The 20,742-nt window shown below is 52.7% G+C and overlaps 2 protein-coding genes and 1 non-coding gene across 7 annotated transcripts; 2 read left to right on the top strand and 1 right to left on the bottom strand.

Annotated features, from left to right (window-relative positions):
- Nucleotides 1-182: 182 nt before the first annotated feature.
- Ptcd1 (pentatricopeptide repeat domain 1) lies at nucleotides 183-15,087 on the top strand. Of its 2 annotated transcripts, XM_020161727.2 has the most exons (9): nucleotides 184-351; nucleotides 3,270-3,780; nucleotides 5,679-5,819; nucleotides 7,293-7,511; nucleotides 8,187-8,288; nucleotides 10,482-11,180; nucleotides 12,329-12,445; nucleotides 12,945-13,127; nucleotides 14,631-15,087. In XM_020161727.2, the coding sequence occupies exons 1-9, from the start codon at nucleotides 215-217 to the stop codon at nucleotides 14,811-14,813; spliced, it is 2,292 nt and encodes a 763-aa protein (XP_020017316.2). In that variant the 5' UTR covers nucleotides 184-214; the 3' UTR covers nucleotides 14,814-15,087. The 2 variants fall into 2 exon arrangements, with proteins under 2 accessions (XP_020017317.2, XP_020017316.2); XM_020161728.2 differs by lacking the exon at nucleotides 7,293-7,511 and having other exon boundaries at nucleotides 183-351.
- LOC141424323 (U1 spliceosomal RNA) lies at nucleotides 1,593-1,756 on the top strand. The gene has a single exon (XR_012449273.1). It is a non-coding gene; the product is annotated as a U1 spliceosomal RNA (small nuclear RNA).
- Nucleotides 15,088-15,141: 54 nt separating the features above from the next.
- Nucleotides 15,142-20,693, bottom strand: Bud31 (BUD31 homolog). Of its 4 annotated transcripts, none has more exons than XM_020161745.2 (6): nucleotides 20,539-20,693; nucleotides 19,256-19,393; nucleotides 18,598-18,720; nucleotides 16,549-16,671; nucleotides 16,227-16,393; nucleotides 15,142-15,376 (listed from the first exon to the last, which is right to left on the bottom strand). In XM_020161745.2, exons 3-6 carry the CDS (start codon nucleotides 18,689-18,691, stop codon nucleotides 15,326-15,328), a joined length of 435 nt encoding a protein of 144 aa, XP_020017334.1. In that variant the 5' UTR covers nucleotides 18,692-18,720; nucleotides 19,256-19,393; nucleotides 20,539-20,693; the 3' UTR covers nucleotides 15,142-15,325. The 4 variants fall into 4 exon arrangements, with proteins under 4 accessions (XP_020017334.1, XP_020017333.1, XP_073931661.1 ...); XM_020161744.2 differs by lacking the exon at nucleotides 20,539-20,693 and adding an exon at nucleotides 20,399-20,538; XM_074075560.1 differs by lacking the exon at nucleotides 19,256-19,393 and having other exon boundaries at nucleotides 20,539-20,682.
- Nucleotides 20,694-20,742: the final 49 nt, after the last annotated feature.

The raw sequence follows: 20,742 nt of genomic DNA, 5'->3' as shown, positions 1-20,742 counted from the left end.
GCACGGAGCTGCCCCCCGCGCCAGGTCTCGCTAGCCGACCGCCAAGCGCGCGCCTAGTCTTCCTGGTAATCAGCGCGTGTGAAAGCTCGCGACGCGGACTGCACCTGCGCGAAGCCACTCAGCGAAGCAGACTGCGCATGCGGAAGAACCTCACGGCACGGACTGCGTCTGCGCAAAGCCCTCCTCTCTGTCCTCTTCCCCACTCCAAAACGTGATGCGAACTGCGCCTGCGCGTTTCCCGCCTTGGGCGAGCGCCGCGGAAAGTGACTCAGTTTCAGCCTGGGACTCAGTGGGGACTCTGCTAGGGGCAACGCGGAGACTCGGCGTAATTCACTGCGCCGGACATTTGCAGTGAGTTCCTAATCGATCTTTGCAGGACGCCCGGGTCCCAGCGGAGACTGGTTCGAGGGGCAGCGAGAGTCCGAACCGGGACCAGAACGTGGGGCGTGGGATGTAGGAGCCCAGGCTCTGAAGGCGTGGTAGAGAGGGTCAAGGTGGCCCGAGGGTTCCGGCGAGCTGTTAGGATGACAGTGTTCTTCGGGGGAGAACGGCCTCAGCGTGTCTTTAATTCAGGGGAGCGACTGATTGATTGACACAGGGTCGCACTATGTAGCCCAAGTTGGCCTCGAACTCGGGATCCTTATGCTTCCGAGTGCTGGGATTACAGGAGTGTGCACTACCACGCCCGGCTTTAATTGAGGATTTAAAACCTGGGTACCTTAGTGAATTCACTAAGTTTGTCTTAGTGTTATACTTAGCATTTCCTTTTCTGCCTCCCAGAGCAGCATAAGCGATGTCATTTCAAATGGATAGATGTAAATGATAGCTGGAGACAGTTTGTGAAGCAAGGACATGGTAGACCCTGGAGCTGTCATTTACACTCGTTTCTGCTTTGATAGGATCGTGTCATTTAATCCACTATAAAACAAGCACGTAAGTTTATGTCCACCAGTAGCACAGATGCTACCAGATGCTTGTCGTCTCCTGGCCTCAGTCATTAATGTATTCATCTCCCACCACCTCTGAGATCTTTGTAGCGGTGACTTTCTAATATAACCAGACCTTAAGATAGTTCCATGCTGTGAGCTCTCATTCAGATTTTTCTTTTATTAAAGTGTTGAAAGTATGCAGGTTGGACTCTTTAGCTCAACACCGTCCCGAGAGATATAATGCAAGCACATACATAATTTTTGTTTGTTCAAGACAGGATCTTGCTATGTAGCCCATGCTGACCTCACACTCAAGATTGTCCTACATCAGGTTCCCAGTGCTGGGACTGCAGGTGTGTGACTCCAGCCGGCTTACAGCTGTTTTTCAGTGATTTTTTTTTTGAGGTGGGGAGGGCAGTACTGGGGCTTGAAGTCAGGGCCACAGGCTTGTTAGGCAAGTGCTCTACCACTTGAGTCACCCCACTAGCTTCTTTTTTAACTTAATGGTACTACTTGAAATTTAAAGTTATAAATTCGACGTGGTAGCACACACCTGTAATCTAACACTCGACACCCAACACAGACTACATAGTGAGTTGGAGGCCGGTGGGGGGCTCCATATCGAAACCCTGTCACAAAAAAAGAAAAGAAAATAGAAGTTGTATACTTACCTGGCAGGGGAGATACCATGATCACGAAGGTGGTTTTCCCAGGGCGAGGCTTATCCATTGCACTCCGGATGTGCTGACCCCTGCAATTTCCCCAAATGTGGGAAACTCGACTGCATAATTTGTGGTAGTGGGGGACTGTGTTCAAGCTCTCCCCTGAAAAAAAAAAAGGAAATAGAAGTTGTGAAAGTGCTGGTAATAATATATCATGTAGTCTAGCATACCTGAAATATTTCAGGATTTTAAAAGGTTTCCAACGCTATAATCCTGGCTACACAGGAGGCAGAGATCAGGAGGATTGAGGTGCAAGGCCAGCCTGGGCAAATAGTTTGTGAGACCCTACCTGGAAAATATCCAATACAGAAAAGGACTGGCAGAGCAGCTCAGGTGATACAGCGCCTTACTACCAAGTGTGAGGCCCTGAGTTCAACCCCCAGTACCACTACTAAAGAGATAAAGAAAAAATTGCTAATGGGTATTTTGCATTTTTTTGGTACAAGGACCTTGAAATCTGGTCCTGCAGATCGTATCTCCATTTAGACTGGCCAGATTCAGGTGTTCAGAGGCCACATGTGGCCAGTGGTTGCTGTCTGGACAGCACAGCTCTTGCCTCTTTGTCACAATTGTTGCTGAAAAGTAAAAAAATACTTGAGGTAGCAAGCTGGAATGTCCCACAGTTTTTCCTAGTAATCGGTGATAATGACTATAACTTTTGTGTACCTCTTAAATACCACACATGGAGCTTGAAACATGTCAGTCAACCTCAACCTTGAGCTGAAGCATTCGGGGTGCAGGAGGATCAAGGAACAGGTGCAGTCACCCAGCGTTAGCCAAGACTCATGCTCAGCTCTGGTTCTCAGCACCCGCTGTCATACATCACAGCTTCCTAATGGCCGCGGTTTACGTCTGCCACTGTGAGCGTACCGGTGTCTCATCTCATTCCACATTGCCACAGTACCGTGTGAATGGCATGGTTGTTAATCTCAGGTTTTTAAAAAGTTACTTTCCAGCCAGTCTGGTCCACAGTCCTCCTACTTAAGCTTCCTGCATAACTGTGGTGCCACCAGGCCCAGCTTTTTCATCGAGATGGTACCTGGCTAATGTTTTGGGGGATTTTTGGCAGCACTAGGATTTGAACTCAGGGCCTCACACTTGCTAAGCTCTTACTGCTTGAGTCACTCCATCAGCCTGGCTAACTTTTTGCCTAGGTTGGCCTCAAATCACAATCCTCCTGCCTCAACCTCCAGACTCCTGGGTTTGCAGTCGTATGTCACCACACCAGACTTTTTTTTTTTCTTTTGGTGGGATTGCAGTTTGAACTCAGGGTTTCACACTTGCAAAGCAAGCACTCTACTGCTTGAACCACACCGCCAGTCCATTTTGTGCTGGTTATTTTGGAGATGGGATCTCATGAAGTGTTTGCCCAGGCTGGCCTCAAGCCTCGATCCTCCTGATCTTAGCCTCCCAAGTAGCTGGGATTACAAGTGTGAGCCACCAGCATCTGGCTCTTAGTATTAGATTAAAGGTGAGACTGAGGCTAGAGCTGGAATGCCTGGCAACACACAGACAGCTATTTGTTAAAGCTGAAATCCGAGCCCACCCTTGTAACCACTCCTCCATCTTTTTATCTGCCTCTTGTGACTGAACCTGACTTGACTTCGTTTTCTTGAAGTTTTCCAGGCCCTGGTGGAGCAGGAAAGCCAGAGATGGACCTCATGAGACTTGCTCGGCTCTTCTCTGGCCCTCGCCCCATGGGACTGTCCATCCACCGATACCTTGACCCCCATGGAGCCCGGTGGACAAGAGATGAGCAGGAACTTGCATGGCTGAGGGCCATGTGGCCAGCTCGGCCAGGGTCACTGTCCTTCAGCAGCTCTTCCTCTCAGCTGCCTCTGGGTCAGAGGAGCCAGAAGAACACAAGCAGCCTCCCTTGTGACTTGAGCCAGCCTGGCCTGCCATCCTCTGAGAAGGACGAGGATGAGGAGCACTTCGGGACCCTCTCCGACAAGTACTCCTCCCGGAGAGTGTTCCGGAAATCCACAGCACAGCTGTATAACCTGCGGCTCTGGCAGCAGAGTGTGGATGGGGATGAAGGGGAACTGGAGCCCAGACCCTGGCAAGGCCGGAGGAACACTCCGTACTGGTACTTCTTTCAGTGCAAGCGCCTGATCAAGGCGGGAAAGGTGAGGTCCCGTGGAGCCCTTCTGCTTTCCTAGTGGGTCAGTATTTTGCGAGGCACCCCCCCTGCCCCAGTTGCTAATGTTGGGGTGCTCACTGCTTGGTCCACAGAGTTTGTCTTTTCCCTGTCCTTTTTTTTTTTTTTTTGTGGAACTCGGGTTTGAACTCAGGGCCTTGCTAGGCAGGCATTCTACCACTTGAACCAAACCCCCAGTCCTTTTTGCTTTAGTTATTTTTCAGATAGGGTCTTGTGTTTCTTGCCTGGATCAGCTTCTCTAGCTTATAGCCTCCCACATAGCTGGAACGACAGACGTGTGCAACCATGCTGGCTTATTAGTTGAGATGGGGTCTTGTGAACTTTTTGCCCAGGCTGGCCTGGAATGGTGATCCTCCTGATCTTCCCTGCTGAGTATCAAGGATTCCATTGTGCACCATGCCCAGCCCTCTTCCCTATCTTCACACCCCCCTGGTTATCCCCCAGCCTCATGGCTTCAAGCATCCCCCAGTTTTCATGTTCACATCCCCAGCTGTGTATCTTGTGTTTCCAGCTCCTCCTCACCATCTCCCTATGCTTATCCACTTGGGCACTGTCCAGATCCAGCCTTGGTTTTTTTTTTTTTTTTTGGCGGTACTGGGGTTTGAACTCAGGGCCTTACACTTGCTAGGTAGGTGCTTTACACTTGAGCCCCTCCTCCACCGCTTTTTTGTGATTTTTTTTTTTTTTTTTTTGAGTTGGGGTCGTGTGAATTATTTGCTGGGGCTGGCTTCGAACCTGGATGCTCCTGATCTCTGCCTCCTGAGTAGCTGAGATGTCAAGCACCCAGCCAACCTTGTTTTCCTTATCTCACCAAGTGGCTGTGCCATCATGCCATTTACCCAGGTCCCTTTCCTCAGGTCACATGTTGTTCTTCTCTTTCTCTTGCCAACTGTATCTCCAGACCATTGTCAGCCCTAACTACTTTTGTCACCGCGCTTGAGTGCCCCAGGATAGGTCCTCCTTGCCCTCCTCAGCTGCCAAGGACACTTGTCACTGGGCTTACTACTCTTGTTCTCTCCTGCCTTGCCATCTGCTCATGGCACAGAGGCATTCTGGTAAACAGAGTCCAGAGTGTTCATTCTGTGCCCTGCTTCCTCTGTGTTCAGTGACACTGGTGTTCATTTTCCTGTTGGGGGGTGGCTGGTGTCGCGTGCTCAGCTCGCCGAGGCACTGGCTCATTTTTCTAGGAATTAACAATGCGTTGTGTTCACGTATGAACATCTCTTGGAGGTGGGTGCCAGAGACCTATGGATGAGGTTATTGGGTGCCTGGGATTTTCCTTAAAAATGCTGGTTGGTGCCATGGACCAGTGGCTCACGCTTACAATCCCAGCTACTCAGGAGGCAGAGATCAGGAGGATCGCAGTTTGAAGCCAGCCTGGGGCAAGTAGTTCGTGAGACTCTATCTTGAAAAAACCCAACACGTAAAAGGGCTGGTGGAGTGGTTCAAGGTTTAGACCCTGAGTTCAAGCCCCAGCACCACAAAAAAAACGTGCTGGAAGGGGCGTACAGGTTCCAGGTAAAAGAGGACCAGCCAAACATTGGACAGCCATCGTGTTCACACTGTTCTCTCTGCTTTTGTGCACAGTTGGGATTTTCCATAATGAAGAAAATTTTAGACCTAAACAAAAAGAAGCCGCAGTCCTCACAACGGCTTATGAAGCCTACAAGTTCTGCCCCTCTCACACAGCTTCCACCCATCCCTGACCTCGCCATCCTCATCTCCTGCTCTCCCCATCCCTGCAGCCACCTCAGTACCCAGCAGCTCATTCAAGCCCCCGCACTCCTGCCTCAGGACTTTTGCACTGGCTGTTCCATCTCTGCTGAGGCCCTCCTCAGGCCCCTGTTCTATTCTTGTTCCCTGTAGCTGGCCGAGGCCCTGGACCTGTTTGAGAGGCAGATGCTGAAAGAGGAGCAACTTCAGCCGCTTGAGTGCAACTACACCGTGCTGATCGGCGGCTGCGGGCGCGTGGGCTACCTCAAGAAGGCCTTCAGGCTCTACAGCGACGTGAGTGTGGGCGGGGCGCCAGGGCTCTGACGTGTACACGCCCTGTGTGAGCCTGCGCTTCCTAGAGCTTTCACTCTGGGCCGGTGGTCCACCCTCTCTGGTGTCAGACTCACCGTCTCCAAAGTGGCTGTGATCTTGGGGATTAAATGAGGTGATGAGGAGCGACCGTCAGCACTTCCCTGGTCCCCTTTTCTGCTGCCAAGCCCAGCCTGTTTTGTTTCTTTTCACCCCTGCCCCCACACACAGACCTGCACCCTGTTTCCAAAGCTGGTTTTTTGGAAAAGAGCTCTTAGTCTTCCTGGAAGACCACTTGCTTTCTGTTCATTCACCTCTTGGTTGTGTGGTCATCGTCACTATCAGAGCCAGGAAGCTCTTTCATTCATGAGTCAGGAAAGAACCTTGCCGAGGAGGACTGGGGACTCCAGCAGGAGAGAGCTGACTTCTGCAGCCAGAAGCCAGTGGGTCCTCTACTCCATCAGGGGCTCCCATGCACCCCAGTCCTCCTGTCATTTGGAAGAGGGGGAAACAACACTTAGAAGTGATAAGGTGACATCATAACCTTTAAAAGAACTAGTAAACGGTCATAGCCTGGAAGGGCAGGAGCTGCCCAACCAATGAGCCAGCAGAACAGCATTCTGGGTAAAAAGGATTACTTTGCTTTACTAGGAGGTTCTTGGACTCAAGCTGCCCAACCACCTGGAGGCTCAGTGCGTGACTCAGGGCACGTGGCCCTGAGAACTCAAATTGCTGCTGGCTGCTGCATGGGTCAGGGGCCAAAAGAGCACCAGCCTACCCTCTCCTACCAACCCCCAGCAGCATCCTTTCAGGATGTTGGTCTCAAGTCCCAGTTGTCAAGGAGAACCCGCCTGTCCACGGCCCCTCAGTCAGTGAGCCCCACTCTCCCCTCCCAGAGCAGATCTAGTTTGTGGCCTTGGACAGTTGGAATGACCTGCTTGAGCCTGAAGGTGGAGAAATTGGGAAGCCACTGCTACACCTACCCCTGGCTCAGAAAAGGCTGGAGAGTGCCCAGGGAGAATTTGTTTGTGGTACTGGGTTTTGACCTTGGGTCCTCACACTTGCTAGGCAGGCACTCTTACCTTTTGAGCCATGCCTCCGACCTTTTTGCTTTAGTTATTTTGTAGATAGGGTCTCACACTTTTTGCCCAGGCCATCCTTAGGCCCCAGTTCTCCTACCTGTACCTTGAGTAGCTAGGTTTACAGGTGTGCACCATCACACTCAGTGCAAGAAAGGTTTGGCACTTCTGGGATGTGGGCTCAATTGTCAGTATGCCTGCAGTGGAGTCCACTTTGGACACCAGGCTCTGAGGTGCTCCTTGGCTTGGCCTTGGCCTTGGCCTTCGGGCTGGTTGCATGTGGTAACAGACCTCTCTAGGGCCCTCTGGTGGGCGGGGGGAACTGCTCATCCGTATGCCCAACTGCGGAGGCAGCCCTGTGTCTCTCCCATGTGAGCAGATGAAGAAGAGGGACCTGGAGCCCTCAGATGCCACATACACAGCCCTGTTCAATGTCTGTGCCGAATCCCCCTGGAAGGACTCTGCTCTTCAGAGCGCCCTGAAGCTCCGACAGCAGCTCAGTGCCAGAAACTTCCAGCTCAACCTGAAAACATACCATGCCCTACTGAAGGTGGCTGCCAGGTGTGCAGACCTCAGGATGTGCCTGGATGTGTTCAAGGTGGGGATGCCCTCCCTCTTGCTCCTCCCTTGCGCCCATGGCAGGTGGGAAGTGAGGCTGCCTGGCTCTTCACATGGAAGGTTCAGGAGAAATGAAGCAGCCCATGCTGGGTGCTGGGTTCACATGTGAATCTAACAAGGCCCTGCCGTCAGAGGCCTCGGTCTGACAGACAGTAGGCTGTGGGGCAAAGGACCCTGTGCTGACTGGAGGGGCTGAGAGGCAGAAGGAGGGTCTCAAGGAAGCTGTGAACAGGGGACCAGTGGGAATGAGACTCACTGTGCACAGCACCATGTGGTCATGGGGTTTTGTCCAGATACCCTGGGAAGTACACATGAGGGAACTGAGGCTGCCCTTGTTCCCACCCACTGCTGGCCAGGGTGGGGCTGTGACTTGAAGACACTCTGTGATTGCAGAGCCTCAAGTCCAGGGGGCCAGCGTGGCCATTGGGATGGTCTTTGCAGCGGTGCTGTCCAGACCAGCAGGGCGTGGGACTGGGCAGAGTGGCCTGGAGGCAGCAGGCCCTGCTTCACGGAAGAGCTCGCTCAGAGCCAGCCAAGCACCGTGTTCAGGTGCCCAGCTCCTCCAGACTTAGACACCTGTCCCGGTGAGTCCCGTACCATGTGTCCTGGGCCCTGGCACAGATGCAACAGCAGGACTGCCTTGTTCTCTCCTCAGGAAATCGTCCACAAGGGTCACGCGGTCACTGAGGAGACCTTCAATTTCCTGCTTATGGGTTGTATCCAGGACAAGAAGACAGGCTTCCGGCACGCCCTGCAGGTTGGTGTCAGTGTCATGTGTGTCATTGTGTCCCCCCCAGCCTCCTCTGTATGCCTGCACTTGGGTGCAAACCAGTGGTCCTGGACTGGAGGAGTAGCTCAAGTGGTAAGAGTAACTGCCTAACAAGTGTGAAACCGTGAGTTCAAACCTCAATACCACCAAAACTAAAAAAAAAAAGAAAAAGAAAAGAAAAAAACAGTGGTCCTTGTGTACGTTTCCTGAGTGTCTTCTGCTGCCTGGAGCCAGGCGGTTTTGTATTTGTCATCCTTTGCCTTCCCAGTGGCTGTTGCAGGGCACCCTGCTCCTCTGTTCCACAGACCACAGGTAGAGGAGGCTTGTGGAGGTGCTGAGGTCGCCCCTCCCCTGCTCTGCTGAGTGGCCAGGCCACACCCTCTAAACCCAGTGTGCTGCACCACCCACGTATGGTCAGTAGGGTGTGTGTTCAGCCGTCTCATTCAGCATCTGTAAGTGCAACCCAGCGAAATGAACTTAACCTCAAAGGCTGGACGTGAGCTGGGCACGGTGGCTCACGCCTGTAATCCCAGCTACTCAGGAGGCAGAGATCAGGAGGATCATGGTTCAAAGCCAGCCCAGGCAAATAGTTCATGAGACCCTATCTGGAAGAAACCAAAAAAGGGCTGGAAGAGTGGCTCAAGGTAGGCCCTGAGTTCAAACCCCAGCACTGCAAAAGAAAAAAAAAAAAAAGTTGGACGTACCCCCAGGCGTATTACCCCTCATCTCACAGGGTGGGTATCAATGTGGACACCATGGCTACTTCTGCATCTTGTCAGAGGGGCCCCTGCATCTCAAAGTGCAGTCCACGGCACCAACAGCCCCATCTGGGCCTCCTGTGGCCAGATCTGCCTTTCGGCAAGTTCCCCGGCCACTTTGCAGAGTGACAGCCGAGGAGCACATGCCCTCTCTGCACAGTTCCCAAAAGCAGTGGCTGGGTGGCCAGCCTCTGGCCCACACAAGTGTCCTTAGAGCAAACAGCACCAAGATACAGCTCTTTCCCCCTCCTTGGCCTAGGTCTCTTCTAGTTAGAAGTGGCCTGTTGTCCTAACAGCCTGTCATTGTCACACACTTGCTGACCTGCCCCTGCTGTGCACCATTTGCCCCATATTTTTCCCATTTTGCAAACAAAGGTTGCTGAGCCTAGGTCACAGAGGTCGGTAACTTGCCAGAGGTCCCATAGCCACCAAAAGCTGGGACTGAGACTTAAGTTTATCTGACACTAGTGCCTGAGTCCTCACTACAACACTCTGCTGCCCTGCCACAGGACAGCATTTGTGTCCCTTTTTTGGGGAAGGAGGGCAGTGCTGGGGCTCTGTGCTTACTAGGTGGGTGCTACCACTTGACTTTCACTCCAGCCCCTTTAGCTTTTTAGGTTATTTTTTGTGAGTCCTGAGGTTTGAACTCAAGAGTGTCACACTTGCTAGGCAAGCGCTCTACCACCTGGCTTGCATTGCGTGTCCTGTATTCCTTGCTTGATGGGTACTAAGACCATTGCCCACCTCCAGACCCTGAGCCAGCAGGCAGTGACCCCTTTGCAAAGTCCACCCGGCTGGGGCCTGTCCTGCCACTCTCTCTGCACACTCATCTGATGAGGCGAGGTGTCAGCCTAGACCCTTCTAGAACCTACCTTTTCTGGCCTTCCCAAGAAACAGAAGGAGAAGGTCAGCAGAGACCTCAGATAGAGGGGCCATGGGAAGAGGACAGAGGGCTGAGACTGTGACAACAGTTTTGGGGTGAGCTCGAAGGAGAGGAAAGAGTCGCTGGACCCTGTCGGGCATACACTTAGTGTCGGAGCCTGGTCTTAGGTCTTAGGTTAGACACTTTGCAGATTCTTCAAATACCCACCCCCCCACACCTTTCTTTTTTTTTTTGGAGATGGTGTCTCACTGTGTGCCCAGGCTAATCTTGACCTCTTAGTCTCAAATACTCTTCCTACTCCACTCTCTGAGTGCCGGTGCTATAAGCCTGCACTACCATGCCCTCCGCTCTTTTTAATTTTGTTTGTACCTGAGATGGAGGGCCTTGCACACGCTTGGCAAACACCTTTCCACTGCACTATAGCTCCAGCCCTCTGGAGCTTGTTGAGTGCTAGTCTGAGTACTGGCTCCAGGCCCAGCCCTGCCTCTGCTAAAGGCCCTGAGGTGAAGCACTGAGCTCATGTTTGTCTCTAACCCACAGGTGTGGAGGCAGATGCTGAGTCTGGGGCTCAAGCCAAGTCGGCATGGTTACAACCTGCTGTTGGGGGCAGCCCGTGACTGTGGCCTTGGGGACCCAGAGGTGGCCTCCAGGTTGCTCCTGAGGCCCCAGGAAGAGATGCTCCTGCTCCAGTCACCAGCAAGCAGGTGGAGGGCAGGGAGCAGGGGCCAGCCCAGATCAGGTGATGGTGTGTCAGCCACACTGCATGTGGAGGTCCTGGAAAGGCAGCTGTTTCTGGAACCCTCTCAGGAACTTGAGGAGCCTCCTGAGGCCAGATTACCTACCAAGGCCCACATTAATGTGGGAACTGAGCCAAAGCCTGGCCACACGGCAGCCCTCACCCCACTGGCCATGAAGCCACCTCCCTTGGAGCTGGACGTCAACCTCCTGGCCCTTGGGACTGTCTCCCCTACTGTGGTCTCCTTTGGGACAGTGGCCACCCCAGCTGACAGGCTGGCCTTGATGGGAGGCCTAGAAGGCTTCCTGGGCAAGATGGTGGAGCATGGTCTCCACCCAGACATCAAAACCCTCACCCTGCTGGCCGAGGTTGTGGAGCCCGGGAGCCCTGCGGAAACCTCACTGCTGGCCGCCCTGGACAGGTACCAGGTGGAGGCTGATGTGACCTTCTTCAACACACTGATGAGGAAGAAGAGCAAGCTGGGAGACCTGGAGGGGGCGAAGGTAAGGAGCTTGGGGCAGCGCAGGCCCTGGGCTCTCCACAAGATCCCTCCTCCTTTCCCTCTCTGGACCTCAGGCTGGAACCTGGCTCTGGAGCTGTGCTAGGCCCGGCCCCGGTGAATCTGGAAGTTGAGCCACAGACAAGCCAGACGCACCCCTGCCCTCCTGGAGCTCATGGGCTGTGGGAAGGGAGACGCCAAGTGTGTCATTTCCCTGATGGCCGTGGGGATACAAGACTGGCAGAACTGTGAGATCAGAGCCATGGGGCCACTCGGCCAGGCTTGAGACACACCTGTGAGGCAGCCTCTGACAGCTCCAGCGACACCTGAGCGTCCTCACCCTCGTGGCCTGCTCTGACACTGTGCTTCTGTGCTGTCACTCTTCTCCTGTCCTTTTGTTCCCTTCCTGATTGCGGGGAGGCACTGCCAGCAAGGGCATTCCCATCTCACAGGTGGTGATGCTGGGTTTTTTGGTTTCTTTTTGCAGTCTGGGGCTTGAAATCAGGGCCTACACTTTGAGCCAGTCCACCAGCTCTTTTTGTGTTAAGTGTTTTCAAGATAGCATCTCCTGAACCATTTGCGAAGGCTGGCTTTGAACTGCGATCCTCCTGATTGCTGCCTCCCGAGTAGCTAGGGTTGCAGGCGTGACCACCGGGTTCTGGGTTCTTGATAGGGCTTTGCTCGCCTATATGGCCAGTTTTTATATAGTGCTTGCTTTGATGGCACTGCCGTGGGCACCTGGAGGATCAAAGTGACAGAGACATGGCACATGCCTTCAGGTCCGCAGTGCAGAGCACAGGCTAAACCTGACAGCTTTCCCCAGGGGCCTCCCTGACACAGCCAGCCCAAGGAGGCGGCTCCTTTCCTTCTGACTCCAGTCTCCCTTGGTGAGCACTTCCCACTCTGGGTCCACATTGCCTCCCACTCTAGACCTAGGGCACCTGGGTGAAGAATGAGAGCATTCCTGGAGAGGCGATGTGCTGGGAGACGGGTCCCCAGGAAAGCTGGACAGGACTTGGACCTTGAGTACTGAGTTAACAAGGGAGCCAGACCTGTGACCCTGGGGTCCCCCGCATCCAGCCGAGCGCTGCACCAGAAGGCTTCACCCAGGGTGGTGGGTCACAGGTTATAGTGACATATCTGCCCTAACAGGCGCTGTTGCCAGTCCTGGCAAAAAGGGGGATTGTTCCCAACCTGCAGACATTCTGCAACCTGGCCATTGGGTGCCGCAGCCCTAGGGATGGACTGCAGCTGCTGGCGGACATGAAGGTACAGGGCCTGGGCCCCAACATCCGAGTGTGGGAGGTGTGTCCAGAGCAGCCATGGGTTAGAAGCCCTGGGCTCAGCCCTGACCTGTTCTGATATGCCCCGACCCCAGCAAGGGTGCTTTCTGAGAACCAGGTTGTTTGTGTACCCCACGTTGTGTCACCAACCAATGCCGGCTGCTCTGGGCTGACTACCACGTACTGGTGATGACCTGGTCAGCAGTCAGTAGCCCAGTGGGAGGGGTAGAGCCTTGTGTTGGTCTCAGCAGTAGAGGCCTCTTTCCCACGTCTTCAGGGCTGTGGGGACAGTGCATGCCTGCTGTCCTTGTGGAGGGGGGAGGACAACCGTGTGTTGCCATAGGTTCTGCCCCTTGTCCCTGCTGGCTGGTTTCTAGAGTAGACCTGTCTGATAGGGCAGCTCCCCAAGCTGTACATGCTATAGCAGGCCGCCTTGTCCCAACCCCTGCCATCATATCGCTGACTGTGATGTCCTGACTTTCCAGAAGTCTCAGCTGAACCCCAACACCCACATCTACAGTACGCTCATCAACGCGGCCATCAAGAAGCTGGACTACGCCTACCTCATCGACATCTTGAAAGACATGCTGCAGAGCAGAGTCCCTGTGAACGAGGTGGTCATCCGCCAGCTGGAGTTTGCTGCTGAGTACCCTCCCACCTTTGACCGTGTACGTCACAAGGCTCTGCAGCGCTCGGCACCTCCTTGGCTGCGGCCACCCTGGCTCTGGCCTCTAGGGATGGCACTCTTTCCCTGGCTGACAGCTGCCCACCTGCTTCCCTCAGAGAAAGTGCAGAGTCCTCAGACCACAGCCCTGAGGTGCTAGCCACCACGCCCTAGTCTGCATGGCACATTCCCCGTCCCGGGCCCATCTTCCCTTGGGTGACTGACAACCCTTTGGCATTTTTATTCTCCTGGGCTCCTCCTCTGCCTCCATAGTCCTTTCTCAGAGGTTCCCCGCTACCTCCTCCCCCATGATCTGGAGCCCATTCCTTCCTTATGGCTTAACCTGAGATTGCGATTGCACGCGTGCTGTCATCTCCACTGAACCACAGGCTTTGGGAGGTGGAGACTGCCTAGCTCGCCCGGGTCCCTGATGCCTAGACTGCTATCTCAGGTGTATGGGCTGCAGGACAGCAGGGCAATGGCACCTGTCACGCAGCTGCTCTGAGGTGAGGCTGCAGCACTTGCTCTTAGGGTCTGTTGAGTCAAATCCAGTGCTGAGTCTCCAGAGCATCCAGGGCCACTTTGGCCAGGAAGGACAGTGAGTGGGCAAGGGCACACAGCCCAGGGGTAGGGCTCAGGGATGGGTTGCAGGTGTGACACTTGAGTGCCCTTTTGGAGGGTGACTAGAAATGAGTGGGACCACGGGGCAGGTATGCCGGGCAGGGTCATGGGGGCTCTGTGGACGCTTCTCACTGACTCAGCTGCAAGGGTCTTCTGGTTAGTGGACTTCCTCTTCACTCTGGGGTGGAGGGCCCACTGCTAGGGGGCCTCTGAGGGTGAACACAACAGCCACAAGACCCCAGACCTAAAGCTCACGTTCAGATCATATGCTCGGGGCTGGGGGCGGTAGAGCACTTGCCTAGCGCTGACTGAAGCCCTGGCCCCATTCCCAGCACCGCACACCACACCCCATCCCTGTGATTCTGTCGAACTTTGCTTTGTGTGTAATTCCAAGCTCTGTTAGGTCTGCTGAGGTTTGGAATTGCTAACTCTTCTGAATCAAACTTTTTATCCTACAGACTTTATCTCTGATCCTACTCTGTATCTTGTTTCTCCTTTTACGCACACCTCCCACCCCCACCACGGAGACAGCTGCAGCGGGCCAGGAGGCGGCGGTTGTGCTGAGGGAGGTGCTGAGGATTCAGTACTTGGTTAATTGTAGTTCTGGGGCTACTTCTGTGGGGCAAGGAGCACTAAGTGCACAAGCAGATAGGGTGTGGCCTATCCCATGGTATGGCCACTTTGCCTGGAACCTGGTTGTGAACAGCAGAGCCTCTCACACTGACTGTTAACAGGTTTTCTGCCCTGTCCCCTATAGCCTCCTGGGAGGACAGGGACCAGCGTCCCAAGGCCTGAGCCAGCTGCTGGGGTGTGGAATTGGCTGTAGGTAACATGCATTGACCCTGAGTGTCAGTTTTTCCTGACCCATATGCTTTTCCTGTTACAGTACAAAGGGAAGAACACCTACTTGGAGAAGATCGATGGCTTCCGAGCTTATTATAAGCAGTGGTTGAAAGTGATGCCCGCAGAGGAAACCCCCCACCCCTGGCAGGAGTTCCGGACTAAGCCCAAGGGGAACCGAGACACCATCGGGGATGCTGGTGTCAACGGAGGCCATGGGAGCAGGTGATGGGGGACACAGCTGAACAAGTATGCAGCCCTCACAGGGCCTGGCAGGAGCCCCAGGAGTTCCTATCATATTGAAGATGAGTGAGTGTGCTGGTGTCACCGTCCCAGAAGAGCAACAGTATTTTGCAGTGCTGTCACTGGCATGTGACAACCGCTAGGCCCAGTGTGTCTGCATCTATAGCCAGTGAAGAATAGGTCGTGGGCATCTCGGGTCACCCTCACTTGAGAGGCTGTCACCCCATCGCTGACAAGGACAGTACACTTGCTCACGGTCACACCACACCTGTGTGTGCTTTCTGGGCCCTGCTACTCAGGAAGAGCTGAGCAGGGCAGGAGGCCTAAGGGTTTTATTGTTACAGATCACAGCTGGTGAACACAAAGCCTTCACCTGTAGAGGCCATGCTCCAACTTGGGCCTGAGCACTCCTCTGACGAGAGCTGCTCCCAGGAAGGGGCATGGTCGGCAGGAACCTGCAGGTCCAGAGTCCAGGGCACAGAACATCCAGGCCTTGCCTCAGCCAGAGCAGCCCCGGCAGCCACAGTGTGTGCACTCAATGATACGACCCTGCAATCAACAACACCGAGATGCTGTGCCCGCCACTGCACCCCTGTGCCCCCATGGGACCTCCTGTGGGAACAGTGAGAGGGACAGCCCCTGTAAGACACTGCTCAGAAGCCCTTATTTGACAGTTCCAAGGGAATTTCAGTTCCCTTTGAAGTTGCGTGTGTGTGTGCGTTTAATTTATGCAAACCCCAACATATATACTTGCCAAAAAAAGAAAGAAATCTGCGTGAATAACTTCCTCTCTACCAGAGCTGAGGTGGGCACACTACTACTTGGGTCAGTGCCAGGAGCCTCAGGGCCACTTGCTAGTGGGGACACTGGACAGAAGGGGGTGCACTTGGGTCCCTATGGCCTATGGCAGTCCTGTCCGCAGGCCCAGAGTCTGGCTGGGGAGGCCCTAGCTGCAGTTTGGGTTTACTTTTTCTAAGTGTTCTTGGAGGAGCAGGACCTTAGTGAAAGCAGATAAGCCCTGGGGTGAGACCCGGCTAACCCTGCAGCAGCACTGCCCCTCACCCTGACCCCTGTATAGTTCTAAGGCTCCCAGGAGGGGGGTCTTGCTGCTCTGCCACTCCCTGCCTGCCTTATCAGAACGCTGACACCCACAGCCCTCTCGGGAGGCAGCCCTGCTTGCCCGCCACTGTCCAGTACACTGCGTGGCTTGGACACACGGGCTGCCTGCACAATGGACAGTCCTGCGCAGCGAGCCAGGCTATGAGCGAACTCTCTCTGTGGTATAAAGGGCCCTGTGGGATGAAGGAGGGACAGCTGGCAGGCTTCCGGTGACAGACTATATCCCAGATACTGCTGGAGTGCACTAGGGCAGGGTGTGAGCAGAAGGTAACACCATTACCACTTCCAGCTTGCTTTTGGGAACCCGGCAAATGCAGTTGGTCCCAAAGTTGGTGTCCCGGGTCTGAATACAGCGCAGGCAGCACAGGTTCTCATAGCCCTGCTTCTTCCACTTTGCGATCAGGTTCTTGTCTGCATAGCCTTCTTTAATGCAGTACTCGTAGAGTTCTGTCAGCAAGAGGACGGCATCAGACTGAGCATATAAATCCATCCCCATCCCCAACTGAAAAGCTCACTCCCTGTGTTACTGCAAGATCCCTGAGGCTTGTTGGAGCTGCAAGAGTAAGAGTCATGACTTGAATAGCCCGGCAGCTGTCAGTTACCTCTGCTTATGGCTTTGCGCTTGTAAAAGAGATCGAAGATGTAGCGGGTTTTCTGGTGGTGGATCCTGAAGATGGGCCACAGAGACTCCACCTTCCTCTTTCCTTCATGGGGCTCTGTTTCGGCTGGGCAGGAAAAAATATGAATTTGTTAGGGAGAAGAGTCTTCCTGCACGAGATCAAGTTGGTCTTTGTTTTTCTTTCTGAGACACAGTCGGGTTGGGGATATAGGTCAGTGGTTGAGGCCTTGAGTTTAATCCTCAGCATTGGGGCAGGGAATTAAAAAAGAAAAATAAAAAGCCAGAGACAGCATCTTGCTATGTAACACAGACTCGCCTTGAACTCTAGAACCTCCTGTTTCAGGAGATCAGGCGTGTTCAGGGTGGTATGGCCATAGATGAACCTCCTGTTTCAGCCTCCCAAATTCTGGGATTACAGGCATTCACAGATAACGAATACCACTTTATACCCACTAGGATGGCTATAAACAAAGTGATGAACAAGTAACCAGAGTTGGTGGGCATGTGGCGAAACTGGAATCCTTGCACACTGCTGGTGGGAATGTACACACTGGTGCAGCAAACAGGAGGGTAAATAAAAGTGCAGCCACAGCATGATCCAGCAGTTCTATCCTAGGCATATATCAAAGAGCATTGAAAATACGTACACACAGACTTGTATGTTCATAGAAGCAAGTGAAACAACCCAAATGTCCACCAGCAGGTAACAGATGAAGACTGGTCTGCCCGCGGGACAGCGTATCATTCAGCCATAAGGCATGAAGACCTTAGCCCACTGTGCTGATGGCTGTGCAGCTCTGAATACACTAAGCATCCCTCAACGGGCTGCTTCCAAAGGGAAAATCTGGCATTGTGATTTAGATATTTATTTTTTATTTTACCTAGTTATTTTTTGTGGTACTGGGTTTGAACTCAGGGTCTACACCTTGAGCCATTCCGCCAGCTCTTTTCTGTTAAGAGTTTTTTCAAGATAGGGTCTCTCAAACTATTTACTTCCAACCTCGATCCTCCTGATTTCTGCCTCCTTAGTAGCTAGAATTATAGGCGTGAGCTACTGGCACCACCATTTTAAAAAAATTAAATGACTTGAACGTAGCTGTTTTAGATGCCTCTTTAATTAGGTGAATTAGAGAAACATTTTTTTTTTAAATCCTTCAACAATAAGGAGGATTAACACTCTGGCCTCTATTTCTACAGGATGCTAATTTCTCAAGATAATCTTGGGCAGCCAGACACAGTGGGTGCTGCACCCCTGTAATCCCAGCACTCGAGGCTAAGCAGGAAAATCCCAAGTTTGAGGCCAGCCAGGGCTACACACAGCTAGTTCCAGGCTAGCCTGGGCTGCATAGTGAGACCCAGTCTCAAAAACCAGAACCAAGAAAGATAAATATGGCTGCAGAGAGGTGCATTCTAACCATCTCTAACTTCATTTCCCAGCCCAAATCCCTTTGAGCTGAGGAAGGAGAGAACCAAATGGCCAGTGTGACAGCACAGCAGGAGGTGGAAGACACCCTCCTTCAATGCACACAGGATCAGATGGAATCTGAGAAGACTCTGAGGATCTCTCTGCTCTTCCGTGGATGCACACAGGTTGCACACCTACTTCCCATTGTTCTGACTCCTGTAACCAGGAGCCCAAATAGATGGTGGATGATGGCAGATACCTGACTTTAGTGCTGGGAACAGTAGGAAGCTCTGGGGATACAGTAGATGGGGAGGAGCAGAAGGTGGATCCTAGAGCCCAATCTACCATGTAGGATACAGGCTCAGCACTGCCACTTTAGAAGCAAAGTTTTAAAGAACTGCAAAGGAGTAAGGCCTTACAGAATAATAGAGAAAAGAAGCAGTGAGGGTTGTGCATCTCCACCTGAGTGCCCAACACACCTGATCCCATTTTCTGTCTGTCTGTCTATCCTGTCTTTTCTGAATCTCCAGTCGCCCCCAGTTAGTCCCAGTTAGGTTCATGGAGTGAAAAAAAGCTTGCTCCATGGAACCTTTGCCCAGCCACCCTGACAGGAGTGTCCCCATTCACCTTCTCTCATCTTTTGGTCCAACTCATCCAGTGTTGGCTCGATCAACTCCCAGCCATCTGGGGGTGCTTTCCGGCTTCTTTTTACTTTAGGCATTTTTATCCGACAAGATAATCTGCAAAGATCTGGAGGAAAAATATTGAAGTGGTTTTTGAGTCTCAGTTTACCAAAGACAAGTGACTTGTGCAGACTGCTTTGGTACATGTTCACTTACTTGAACAGCACTGGGCAGTAGCAATAGGAAGGGGCTCAGCATCCAGACTGCATGGGTTCAAATCCTGGTTCTGCTACTTACCCATAAGAAACTACCTAAACTTCCCTAAATCAGTTTTCTCATCTATAAAAGAAGGATAATAGAATCTACCTTGTGGGGTTGTTGTGGAGAATTAATTACAATTAATGTCATAATGTATTAGGCTTGGTGTATTACACAAGCTTAATAGATATTTATGCTGTTACTAAGTAACAGCAAGTCCATCCTGGCCCTGCCAGGATGATATTGATATTGAGAACACAATATTGTGATATTGAGAACACAAGGAATCAGGACACAGCTTCTTAAGGAGGTAACATTTTGTAAGGAGGCAGCCAAGTGGAAACACTTACAATACTGTGTGAGGAAGACTGCAATTGAAAGAGACGAGGAAAGAGTCACAGTACCTTAGACTCCCTCTCTTTCCTAAGAGTATGATAGACTTCTGTGCTGTCCGCAGCTACAGGGGTGAATTTTTGTCCAGCTATACCAATTATTCTGCGACTCTGGACAGATCACTTCCCCTCTTTGGTCCTCTGTCTCATCTGTAAAATGAGGGCAATAGATTACTGAATTGCCAAAGTCCCTTTTGGGTTGTTTTGTTGATACTGGGGTTTGAACTCAGGGCCTCATACTTGCTAGACTGGTGCTCTACCACTTGAGCCATTCCACCAGCCCTATTTTGTGCTGGGTTTTTTCAAGATAGTCTCTAGAACTATTTGCCTGGGCTGGCCTCGAACCGTGATCCTCCCATCTCTGCCTCTTGAGTAGCTAGGGTTACAGACGTGAGCCACCAACGTGTTTCATATGGTCAGGCAAAGCCCAAACAGTCAGCCAGTCCAAATCTAAATGGCAAAGCACTTTTCAAATCATACACCATTTCCTATCGACAAAGAGAACTCAGATGATCTCTTTTCTTTTAAGCTCAACAGACTCATGTCTCCCAAATCCATGTAGTTTCATGGTAAGATGCCTGATACTTTCCATGTTACTTATTTACTTTGGTGGCACTGGGGTTTGAACTCAGGGCTTCACATCTGTTAGGCAGATGCTCTACCACGAGCCATTCCACAGCCCCGCCTGACACTTTCCAATACTGCCCACCCCCCAAGACTCTTTACAGAGGAGGACTCAGACTCCAAGGGGTAAGGTCAGAGTCGCACAGGGGAACTGGGAGTCTGGTTAGGGACTTCTTTTATCCCAAATTGGTTAGAGAAGGATGGAACCTAGGACAAGACAACTACTTTCCTCCGACCCAGGGAGATCCGACGGCCCTGGCCTATTCTGGGATGCTCTCGGGGAAGTTTGCAAAAGTAGGAGGTAAACCGAGGAAAGCGGGGCGGCAGACTGAGTTAGGGGCGCTGGGGGAAAGAGGCGAGGGCGAGGTAAGGAAGAGCCACAACCAGGTTGGCAGGGAAGGCTCATGAAGACAGCACCTAAACTGGGCTTAGAAAAACAAGCAGTGTTTTTACATAGAAAACTGTCTTGGCAGAGAAAACGGCGTGAAAAGAAGCCAAGAAACAACCCAAAACACCCCACATCTACCATACCCTCGGCATAACGAAAAAGGCGCCAACTCCTCTCAGGGACTTCGGCCGCTCAGATCGCCCTCCCCGGCAATGCAGACCACTAGTCCAGGCCCCGGCCGTTGCCACGGTACAGCACCGGAGAATAGAAGGAAGACACTCACCGGAAGCCCAGGAGCTAAAGACCGCCGCTTCTTTACTGACGGCTTCCGCTCTTCAGGGCTCCCTTGCAAATAAGGTCCTCGCGGAGCCCCGCCCCTCCTGACGCAGGATTGCGTCACTTTAGTTGTCTACAGCGCTGCCTGTATAGAATTCCGAATCCGCGGTAACCCTCAATTCTGGGGACGGGTGGCCTGCAGGGCTACGTG

Source organism: Castor canadensis, chromosome 6, assembly GCF_047511655.1.
Source record: "Castor canadensis chromosome 6, mCasCan1.hap1v2, whole genome shotgun sequence".
Lineage (NCBI taxonomy): Eukaryota > Metazoa > Chordata > Mammalia > Rodentia > Castoridae > Castor > Castor canadensis.
Note: the sequence above shows the minus strand (reverse complement) of the source record. Positions and strands in the feature narration are given on the sequence as shown.